General features: G+C 56.2%; 1 protein-coding gene across 4 annotated transcripts in view; it reads left to right on the top strand.

The window, feature by feature from the left end:
- CD82 (CD82 molecule) overlaps positions 1-11,037 on the top strand; it is a 47,047-nt gene that overhangs the window by 14,167 nt on the left and 21,843 nt on the right. For 2 of the 4 annotated variants that reach the window (XM_029956357.1, XM_029956359.1), the window contains 2 exons: positions 4,697-4,772; positions 9,332-9,414. In XM_029956357.1, coding sequence (XP_029812217.1) covers positions 9,352-9,414 — 63 coding nt within the window. In that variant the 5' untranslated portion in view covers positions 4,697-4,772; positions 9,332-9,351. The remainder of the gene's footprint in view (positions 1-4,696; positions 4,773-9,331; positions 9,415-11,037) is intronic. The other 2 variants (XM_029956358.1, XM_029956360.1) reach the window with 2 other exon arrangements.

Raw genomic sequence — 11,037 nt, 5'->3', positions numbered from 1 at the left:
GGAACCTTCTCCTGGGGTGGTTTGTAGGGACTCGGGTGTGTCCTCCGTCTCAAGGGACATTCTTCGTGCACACCGTCCTCCTGCCGTGTGAGGAGGGGACTCACTTCGCCTGACTTCCTGCAGTGCCCTGTCTCCGTATGCTTGCATCTGAGCATTTTGTAAGCTGATCCCACCATTTCCCTGGCCAAGCCTTGATATCCCCATTTTACAGATGAGGACACGGAGGCTCAGGGTGGGTAGGCAACTTGCCGAGAGTCACACAGCTCTGTGATGTGGGATTGGAATTTAGGTCTCTCTCAATTCAAAGGCCATTCAATAAGCTGGTTCATTATTCTGTCCCCTGCCACAGGGATAGGGACAAAGACCTGGGCTGGTTAACTCAGACCAGGAGCATTTCTGCCTGTCCACCTCAGGGCATCAAACAAACATATATACTTCTCTAAGTGTATCATTATGTAAAACAGGTTGGGAAGGACTGATGGCCCTAACCAATCCCCTCCCTGCCTCCACCATACACACTGAACACACACATTCCCCAGAAGAGTGGGGACTCACGGTCCTCTCTGGGCCTCAGTCTCTTCATCTGAGAAATGGGGACAAAGTAGGTGATGTCAAAGGCATTCTTCTGTGAATCAGAGTATATAAACCCTAGGACCAGTGTTGGGAGGGAGCAGGGTCTGCATGGGGCCCAAGTAACCTGCTAAGAAAGTGAAAAACAGTCCAGAAAGGGAGCCATGGAGAGGGAGAGGTCAGAGGCTATGGTTTAGCCTCGATTTGAGGCTTTGGCTGCACGGTGCCAGGTGGGGAGGCTGGAAGGCTCCAGGTGTCTGCTTCTCTTGATGCTGTACCCCCTGTCAGAGTGGCCTCCTCTCCGTGCAAATGGTCTGCCAGTCTCCTTGCTTGCGTTTCAGAGCCGAGCCTCATAGGAAGGGCCACATCTGTCAGCCTCATCAGCCATATGGAAAGAGCATTCTGCCCAGGATTGGTGGGGCTGATCTTTTCCTTCCTAACAGGGAGCCAAGAGTCAGCCCTGGAGCCATGGTGGAATGAGGGGTGCAGAAGGGTGGGACGGGCTAGCCCCACCGTCCACTTCATTCACTTAGGCAGCAGGTGACGAGGAGGGAGCTTAACTTGCCTATGTGGCCTTGGCAAGTCACTGACTGGCTGAGTCTCAGGTTCTTTATCTATTAAATGGGTATGACAAGATCTCTGTGGGGTTTGTTACAGGGATTAAATAAGAGACGGAATGGTAGATACAAACCATAAGGTTTGTACCCCTGTGTAACAGTCCTGCCAGGCGTGCTTGCTGCTCATGTCCTGGGGTCCCCTGGCCTTCCCCCAAATGCCTGGGATCAGTCCCAGCTCTAGGTGTTGAGGTCCTCAGGAGAGCCAGAGCCTGTCACCTGGGCTTGTGGGATCGTGTGACAAAGGTGTTTCTCACTGGGCCTCGGGTTCCGTGTCTGGAAGACGAACTGGAGGCCTTGGGACTCTTGAGATCCTGTGATTCCTGGGCGGGTCTGATCTGGGTGAGTGCCTTCGGGCCCCGGGTGGCAGAGGTGGTGGGATTTGTAACCCCTGTGTAAGAGCTGAGCCGGGGAGGCTGAGAGCTTCAGTAGTTCCCTCGTGCAAGGTCGCAGAGCGGGTAGGAAGCAGAGCTGGGATTCAGACTGAGGTCTTAAAGGAAACTTGAGCCTAATCACGTTCTGTGGCCTTGTGATTTTCCTGTTGCCCAGAGCAACAGCCTATTACTTTTTCTTTTCTGTTTTAACAACAACAACAACAAATCGTAAGATCAGGCGATGAAAACTAAGATAGCTCAGAGGTCAAAAAGCCAGCCCCTGGAGCCAGCCAGAGTTTCAGGAAACACATCACCTGCCACATGTGAAAACAAACACAGCCACCTGTGACCAGCCTCTTTCTGTGGGTGACCAGGACAAAGTCCAGAGACCTGGAGAGCTGAGTGGCTCAGGACTAGCTTGCAGGTGGAGAGCTCGCAGGATAGGCCGGCTTCCAGAACGGAACAGTCGGGCCAACCTTCCTCTGTTCACCCAGTGAGATCAGGTGAGAACCGTAGACAACTCACCAAACTGGCTGGACCTCCAGGCCTCAGGCAGGCAGCCCCCCCCCCCCGCCCCACCCTGTGGCACCGCCAGAGGCTCAGAGACAGGCTCCGCCCATGGTCAGGGCAGAGGCCCTTGTTCCTTGGCCAGCCCCGCCCTGCCGTGCCCTGCCTAACCCCTACCCTCTTGCCCTGAGGCAGCAGCAGTGGTCACCCTCTGGCATGGGGCCTCCAGGCCAGGCATACATTCGGAGGCTGGATCCAGCCCCCCAGAGGGCTTTGGACTGTTGGTCAGGAAATCAACAACTTCTGGGTAATAATCATTATCGTTGTAATTGATAGCATTTATGTGACACTGCATGGGTGCCAGGCTCTTTATAGATGGTAGCCATGGGAGCCTTGCTGGAATCCATTAGTCAGTCCATTTTACAAGTGGGAAAGCTGAGGCTGTGGCGGAGTGATCACTCAATGGCACAGAGCTGCCTAAGATGTGCAGATTTGGTATCCTCAGGCAAGGAGGGCGGGAGGAAGGGCCAGGGTGCCCAGCATGGGTTGAGCCCTACTATGCAGAACCTGACCGTGGGGCAGGAACCTGACTGTGGGGCAGGTATGTTTACTATGCCCATCTGCTGAGGAAGAGGATGCCCTGTGGTATTTCCCAAGGTGATGTGGCTGATAGGAGGCAGCTGGGGGGAGTGGGACCAAGGCAGCCACGGGCCTGTCATATACCTGTCTATGCAGAAGGTCCAGTGAGCGGGGACAGGCAGCAGGCGGCCTGGGGATGTCCAAGTCCTCCACTGTGAGCCCTGCCCTGATCTTGCTGTGGGACTTGCCCTCCTCTCTCCATCCCCTCAGGGAAAGGCAGTGATCTGGAAGCTCTTCTGCAGAACAGAAACTGCTCCTGGGGGTAAATGGCCCTGGAGGGGTCAAGGGAGGGGTGGCGTGAGCCTCTAGGAAGTTGATGATGGAGAAGAGGGGCCGGGAGCTCCACCCCCCAACCCTCCCCCCTCCTTCCCCCCGCCTCCCGCCAGGTCCCTGCTGCCCCAGGGCCCCCAGGCTTGCCTGCATCACACTGGGATGCAGAGGGACCAGGCCATGCTGGGAACCCAGCCTAGGGCAGTGGGTCTCAACATGTTAGAATCCCCTGGAAAACTTGAAAGACCTTAATGCCTGGGCTGTACCCCAGACCAATTCCATCAGGATCTATGGGAGGGGGGCCCAGGCACAAGCAAGGTGTACAGCTTCCAGAGTATTCCGATGCACAGCCGAGGTTGGGGACCACTGCCCTAAGCCAGCTGGGAGATGGGGCAAGTATGAACCTCAGATTCCCAGATTCCCCCTGAAACCCAGGGAAAGCATGTGCCTGCCCACCTGCATCCAGGGATAGGGCTCACAGCTTTTCTGACCTGGAGGAGATTAAAATCCCTTCTTGGGAACAAGCAGCTTCCCCCTCCCATAAACCAGCAATGTCATTTTTAAGGACCAGAAACCTCCAGGTGCAGGATCAAAGTTGGTTTGTCTCTGGGAAATCTTTCCTGAGCTCCTGACACACCGCCTTCCCCTTCCTTCTTCCTGTGAATACATTCCTGGTGCTTAGCATGTGCTAGGCATGGCTCTAGGCCCTGGGATCCAGGGTGAGTGAGACAGACACCCCCCCCCCCCCAAGCAGCCATGTCCCACTGGGGACTCCAGACACACTAAGTGAACCAATAGGCCAACCGTGACGAGCGGGCCACGGGACAGGCCCCAGTGTCCAGGGTGCTGTTCCTTTCGGTCAGCAGGGGACACCCCTCTCCCCAACCTGAGATCCCGACTACTTGTCTACTCGGTTGGGAAAGGGACAAGGGGCTGGATGGCGACGTGTTTTGATTCTGATGTTCAGCGGGAGGTGAGGTGTTCGGGGAAGGCTTCTGGGAGGAGGGAACTTGACCTAGAGGGAACAGGAGCCAGCAGGGGGCTTTGAGGGAACCGCCAGGCCAGGACAGAGCTCTGAAGTGGACAAGGGCCTGGTGTACACAGAAAAGAGTGGCCTTAGGAATGAGTGGGGCCGGTGCCCCGGAGCGGGGGGTGGGGGGTGGGGGCGGGAGGTGTGTGGTGCTGAGGACAGGGGAGGGGGCAGGGCCAACCAGGGGGGCCCCAGCTCCATAAGAGGCTGGATTTTATGGGGAACATGTTGGCTACATCACAGTTTCAGGGCTGCAGGCAGAAGAGTGACAAGGTCTGGTTTACAGTTTTCAGACCCCTTCCTGCGGTGTGGGTGAGGGACCGAGGAGGACAGGAGCAGAGCCTGTGACCAGCAGGGAGCTGCACTGGTGCAGGCAGGGGTGGGATTTGGGCTGGGGTGGGGGGGGAGGATAGGGAGAGTGGGTGGGCGTGGCTTTCAGGCCTTTGCATGCACCCCAACCCCACCTTCCCTGCCTGTCCCCACCTGGGCCTCCAAGGCACTTAGAATCCTTAGCACCAGCCCTGATCAAGAGTTGTCCCCATGTGGCCTTGAGGGCTGTTAAGTAAAAAATGGCTTCAGTGCAGCAGCATTTGCTGCCAGTGATCTGGGGATGTCAATAGCCTAATGCGCAGTGGCTCTATGGGAGAAGTGGCACTCTACAGACTCGGTGACAGCAAACCTTCTGTTCTTAGCAGTGTGTCTTCAAGGACTCGTGCTGAGAAGCCACTCCAGAAAACGCTGCTCTGGTCCCAGCCCGGCGTTGGACAGGTGAGGAGGCAGCCCCGGGAGGGCAGCACCGTGCTGGGTGCCAGAGCGGCCCCAACCCTGCCCCTCCCCACGCCGGGTCTGCAGGGGCTGCGACATCACGTAACGAGTTCCGTTACCCCATCCTCAGGCGAGGGACAAATCAAGCCTCCTACCCTACGGGTGCAAATTCTCAGGTGTCCAACACAGACGACAGTTCTCATGAGGACACCAGCCCTTCCCCAGTCCTACTTCCTGTCCCGAGGCGGCTTCGGGAAAAGTGAAGGAGCCTTGGCAGTGGGTCCTGGCACTCAGCTGCTCTTGGAAGGAAGCAGAGAGGGAGTGTGTCAGCAGGGACTGGGTGACAGTGGTGGCAGAGACAAGGCTGGCTAGAGCAGAGGAGGTTCCCTAGAGCTGACTTCTGAAGTCAGTATTACAGGATGATGAGTAGGAGTTGGGAAAATATCAGCATAGTAATCTCCCTGCACAAGTTGATTTGGCGTGAAATTATATATTTGGTCAATTTAAATTGTGGTTGCTTAGAAATGGCCCATTTACCTGCTATAAAGTATAACATCAAACAGTCCCTCCTACCTATTGCTCAGACAGCCGTCAGTGACCGCTCTGGAATTTTCCAGTAAAATGTGCATGCATGCCATTCCCCTGCGTTGTCGGCTGTCTATACACGCTTGCCGGAAGGCACAGGCAGGCCCTCCAGTGTTTACAGAAAGTTTGCACAAGGATCCTGACTGCAGTTCCTTACATGCAATTCTTGTCACCAGGTTCCCCCCCCCACCCCGTGCTCAGGCTAAAGGGCGTCCTGACCCTTGCTGCTGCCGCTTGCAGATACTTGAGTATACGTCATTTGACCCCCTGCGTTGGGGGCTGGCAAACTTTTGCCATAAAGGACCAGAAAGTAACTGTTCTAGGCTCTGCGGGCCCGGCTGTCTGTCGTAATACTCACTCCGCTGCTGCAATGCCCTAGTGGCCGCGGGCACATCATTCCCTGGTGGGCGTGGCTGTGTGCCAGCGATAGCTTCCTTTATGGGCATTAAAATCTGAATTTCACATGCTACAAAATCTTTTTATTTTTTTTCCCCTATTTAAAAATGTGCACTCTGTTCTTAGCTCACAAGTTGTACAAAAAACAGGTGACGGGATAGATTTGCTCTAGGGACCCAGTTGGCCAACTGCTACCCTATGCCCGCCCTTACTCCCATCTCATGGATGATAAGACTGAGACTCAGCTCCCCCAGGCCCTCTGAACCCAACTCTGGGAGCTCCTCGAAGTTGATGCCACACCCCATCACGGGGCCACCTGGGCGCGTTCTCAGCCTGTGCTGTGACCCCTGGCCTTCTTGTAACTGCCTATCTTCTGTTCCGTGTCGCTTTGAGGGGGAAACGTCTGTAACTCACAGGGAAGAGAGACTTGGCACCATTGGGTGTTGGCCAGTGTGCCCTGGAGCTGCCATCCTAGTGTGCCACCAGTCCTGGGCTCCCTCACGCTACTCCCGGGTGGCTTCAGGGCCTGTCCGGATTGGCCAAACTGACTGCCAGCCATGGGGCCGCTTGGCTTCCACTCTAACATCTGAGCCCCGTCCCCACCCCCAGCTGTCCCCTGGAGAGGATGGGGAAGCCTAAGGGCTTAGGTGGTCTGAGGTCTGTCCTTGCTGGACACACCAGTGACGTGGGGCAAGCTCCTTCACCTTCTGTGCCTTGTTTGCTTCTAGGACACGGAAGGGCTTTGCCCAATGTCTCATGCAATTAGTGTGAGAGCCTGAGACCTGCGAGGCTGCTCAGTCAGGAGCATCAGCGAATGCCAGTTTAGCAGTTTCCATCTCCTTCTTGCCCACTTGGGAATCCTGGCCGTCCCCAGAGATCCCTATATATCCTCCAGGCCACTCTGGGACAGGACACGCTTCAAAGGGGAAGGATCTTGGGCCCTGGAGCCCACCTCTGTCTGGGAGCTGTGTGACTTGGATGGGTTATTTCACCTCTCTGAGCCGCACCCCCAGGGATAGGGATACCTCCCTCTCTTTCTGGGCACACGAGACACAGGTGGCCTCCTGGACTCAGTGCCATTTGCTGGCGGCTGCTCTTTCTCACTCAGCAGTGGGCCTAGAATTCACTCTTGTCCACTGGCTGCCCTCTCCTGAGCTCCCACAACCCAGTGCGGCTGCCCAGGCACCCCAGCCCAAGCAGAGGATGTGGAGGTGGAATGTGTAGAAACTCCCTTCCCGAGCTGCCTGGAAGCAGACAGACGACGGTTGCCAAAGACCGTTTGCGTATTTTCTCCAGTTGCACAAGAACCAAGTTCACGCTGCTCATGCCCTTGGCCACTGCCAGAGCGCAGCCAGGGTCTTCCCGTGGGGTGGTGACCTGTCTGTAGACTGTGTGGGGCTCAGCCCGGGTCAACCCCTCCGGGGCATCCCATGTCACTGACTGGGAGGAGGCCCAGCCAGGCAAAGGCAGGTGCAGGTAGGAATGCAAAATACGCCCCTTCCTCAAGATAGACTTTCCTCTGCTGCTGTTTCTCATTCTGTCCAAGTTCATGGGGGAGAGCCTGTGGGCGGCCGGGCACGGTGCTGGAGGGAAGAGAAGAGAACTCCATCTTGGGGACTGTCCCCTGCAGGTATTTCTCAGGCCAGGCCTGGGTTCAGGATCTCAGGTCTCTAGACCTCCTGACACAGGCGAGCTCCTGTCCTCCTCGCTCCGGGTCTGGGATCAGCCCAGGGCGGAGCTGTCGAGGCCGGGATTTCCCTGGCTCACAGCACCCTGTTGTCCCCGCATTTCTCAGACCCAGGCCTTGGACCCTGGTAGACTGGAAGGGCCATTCAGTCTCATCTCGCCACATAGCACGTGCATCCCCCTGAATCTTTATGCAGACTTGGCTTCCATGCCACTTGTAACCGGGGGCTCATTACCACTCAGATAGCCGTTTCCTTCTCTGGACGGCTTTGCTTCAGGTTGTGCCCAAATCCGACCCATGGAAAGACAGCTGAAGAAAATACTGTCTCATTGAGATGTGAGAAACTGAACTGGGTCCCTTGAGAGGTGGTGGGTCCTCCCCCCAAGCCCGCTCCACCATTACCGGAGGGGCAGAAAGTCAGAGGGAGCTCATACTGGCAAGGATGATAGACGGTTACATGCAGAAAAGGCAGAGGGGACCTCCACATGGACGGGGACATTCAAAAGGCTTAGGGCTGCCTTCTACCCTTAGAAGAAGAGGAAGGGGTGATGCCCACCCCTCAGCCCTCCTCCCTTCTGCTTTGTGGCCTGCGCCCCCACCTCCTGTCCACAGGGCAGTGGGAACAGGCCTGGGCCCAGTGCCTGCTTCCCTGCCCCCAAGCCCAGCTGTCCTGGCCCCAGCTGCCCAGCACTGGCTCCTGTCACCCCACAGAGCCCGAGAGCTGGACTGTCGTCACTCCTGGGCTGTGTGGCTTCAGGGAGGGGGTGAGCGCAGCCAGCCTCCAGCTCCCTCTCCCTCCCTGAGTCCTCCTCCAGCCTCCCCATCAGTGCGGGGAGACACGGCCAGCGTGCTCAGGCCTGGTCTGGGTTTCAGAAGCACCATTGTATTGCCTAGGAAAACAGTGAAAAACTGGAAACAACTGTGTGTCTAATCATAGCGCATGGATCAAATGCTCTGTGATGTATCTGGGACTTTAACCCTGGGATCCTTGGGGGCTCCTGACTGAGCTTTGTGGGGCCTACAGACCTCCGGAAATTATTTGTGAAGTGCTGCTTGTACACAGCATTTTCTGGAATTTCACCCTCCAAAATGTTAAATGTTCAACAGCATGGGACCCTGTACTGTGTGTAAAGTTGTGTCATTGGGTATTTTATCAGCCTGGAGAGACAGTAGATTGTGGAATGGGAAAGGCAGGTTACAAATCACTCGGTACAGTGTGAGCCCTGTTTTGTCTAAAAGCATCTGTTACACACACATGCTGGGGCCATACAGCTACCAACGTGAGGACAGGTTTCTCTCCGGGGTAAGAAAAAAAAGTTTTGTTCCATTTGTGTTATTCTGTATTCGTTGGATATCCTACAATGTGTGTTTGCTCTCTCTGTGAGGAAAAGGGGGAGGGCATGCTCAGTCCATTTTCTGAGAAGCCAGCATTCTCCTTCTGCCCCAACAGCCCCCCGGGGCCCAGACGGCGCTGCAGATCTGTGCTGTAAGCCACGGTGTCACCTCTGAGGCCCCACCAGCCACCTGCTAACGTCCTCGCCTCCTCCCCTGGACCAGCGTCCATCTGGGCCTTTCCGAAGCCTGAGAGGGTCCTACGTGATTTCCCTCCAGGCCCTGCCCAGTAGAGCGGCAGACCCAGACTGTAACCGTCAAACATCAAACATGGCCTCTGGGCCCACACTTCCTAGCTGTGTGGCTTTGGGCCAGTCATCTAACCTCTCTGGGCCCCAGGGTGCCGTAAAGCAAGACCTCAAGTTAAGACCACCCCTAGGATTGCCGTGAGGATGGGCCGGGAGGATCTGGGGGCCGGCGGGTCACTGATGCGGTCAGCTTTGTTCCGTTTCCTCCTGGCCCAGCCTGGCCCTGACCTACCTGCCTTCTCTCTTCTCCCCAGGGAGCTCCAGGACCGGCAGGATGGGGTCAGCCTGTATCAAAGTCACCAAATACTTTCTCTTCCTCTTCAACTTACTCTTCTTTGTAAGTATGCCCTGCACCAGCTCATTACCTCTAGAGACCCTCGTCCTGGAGGCAGCCCAGCCTGAGACCCCAGGCCAGGGATGGCCATGGGCCGCGGTCAGTGGGGACCGAAGACAGACCATTGCGAATGGAACTGGGCGAGGCCAGCTGGGAGATCGCCTGAGCTCCAGCTGGTTCTGTGACAGAGCACTGGATGCCTCTCCCAGCTGTCCCCTCTGGTAGCACTGAGGTCCTGGCCAGTCAGGGTTGGAGGTGGGTGGGGGTGGGGAAGAGCCCTCTGGGTGTCTCCTAACTCATCAGCAGGGGGTTCTCTGAAATCTTTCTCGTTCTGTCCTGCCTCCCCTTCCTGTCCCCCTCTGAAGGAGTTGTGTTATAGTTGGGAGATTTCAATTGTCTCCTTCCCTCTCCATCCTGTTGTGGGGGACATACCCAAGCTCCCAGAGGGTGTGCAGGAGAGACCAGGCTTGGGGCCAGAGTGGGCTCACAGTCCCTCTTCCCCAGGCCTCACTGGCATGGGGCCACCCTGGGCTTGCCAAGATGATGGTGTGTGTGTGTGTGTGTGTGTGTGTGTGTGTGTGTGTGTGTGAGTGAGTGTGTGTGAGTGTGGATGTGTGAGTGTGGATGAGGATGGTGTGTGGATGAGCAATGGGTGTGAGTGCTCATGTGTGTGGGGTGGGGGAGAGTGTGATGCATGTGTGTGTACATGTGCATGTGTGAGTATGCCTGTGTGTGACTGTACGTGTGTGTGTACGTGTAAGTGAATGCATGTGATGGCAAGGGAAGAGTGTGATATGTGAGTGTGCACATGTGTGAATGTACATGTGTGTGTGTGTGTGTGTGAGATGGACGGGGAGGGGTGTGTGTGTGAGAGTGTGTGAGAGATGGACGGGGAGGTGTGTGTGTGTGTGTGTGTGTGAGAGTGTGTGAGAGATGGACGGGGAGGTGTGTGTGTGTGTGTGTGTGTGTGTGCGTGTGATGGACCGGAAGGGGTGTGTGTGTGTGTGTGGCCCGAGAGGCCCCCCGGGCCCAGGATGGTGCTGGGGGCTATGTCCCCTCGTGTTGCTGGTTGACCCTCTATCATTAAAAATCAGGCTGAAAAAGAGGATGTTTATTGTGATCCACTTTTATTTTTAAAAGCTGTGCACGTACGTGAATACTTCTGAGAGGGGAAGAAAATGCCTTTCGGTGTTAAAGCTGGAATTCCTGGGAACTTGGATTTCATTCTGTGTGCTTTTGCAGTTCCAAATGTTCCTTCAAGAGACATGCGTTGTCTGTGCGGAAAAGAACATTTGCGTCAAGTTACGCAGGATTGTGGGCACTTTGGAAAGTTAAGAGTCATTCTAAATCCCCGCTCATAACCGCAACCTGACACACACAGTCTTACGAGTGTGTTCCTGGCACGTGCAAACACACACACCCCCTACGTCCACGCGAGCAGGCGCACAGGCACACACACGGACAGCTCGGGGCTGCCTGTGGGCTGCTGGTCCACCTTGGCTTCAGCCCCACCCCCTCCTCAAGGACAGTGCAGAGACCTCACCATGCCTCAGGTCCTCCCTGGGTGGCAGGGGGTCTGGAAGTCCCCGCAGGCAGGCCCGGTGGTCAGACCCTTCCTGGCTGGGC

Source organism: Suricata suricatta, chromosome 11 (genome assembly GCF_006229205.1).
Source record: "Suricata suricatta isolate VVHF042 chromosome 11, meerkat_22Aug2017_6uvM2_HiC, whole genome shotgun sequence".
Taxonomy (NCBI): Eukaryota; Metazoa; Chordata; class Mammalia; order Carnivora; family Herpestidae; genus Suricata; species Suricata suricatta.
The sequence above is the reverse complement of the archived record's forward strand: the minus strand, read 5'-3'. Positions and strand labels throughout refer to the sequence as shown.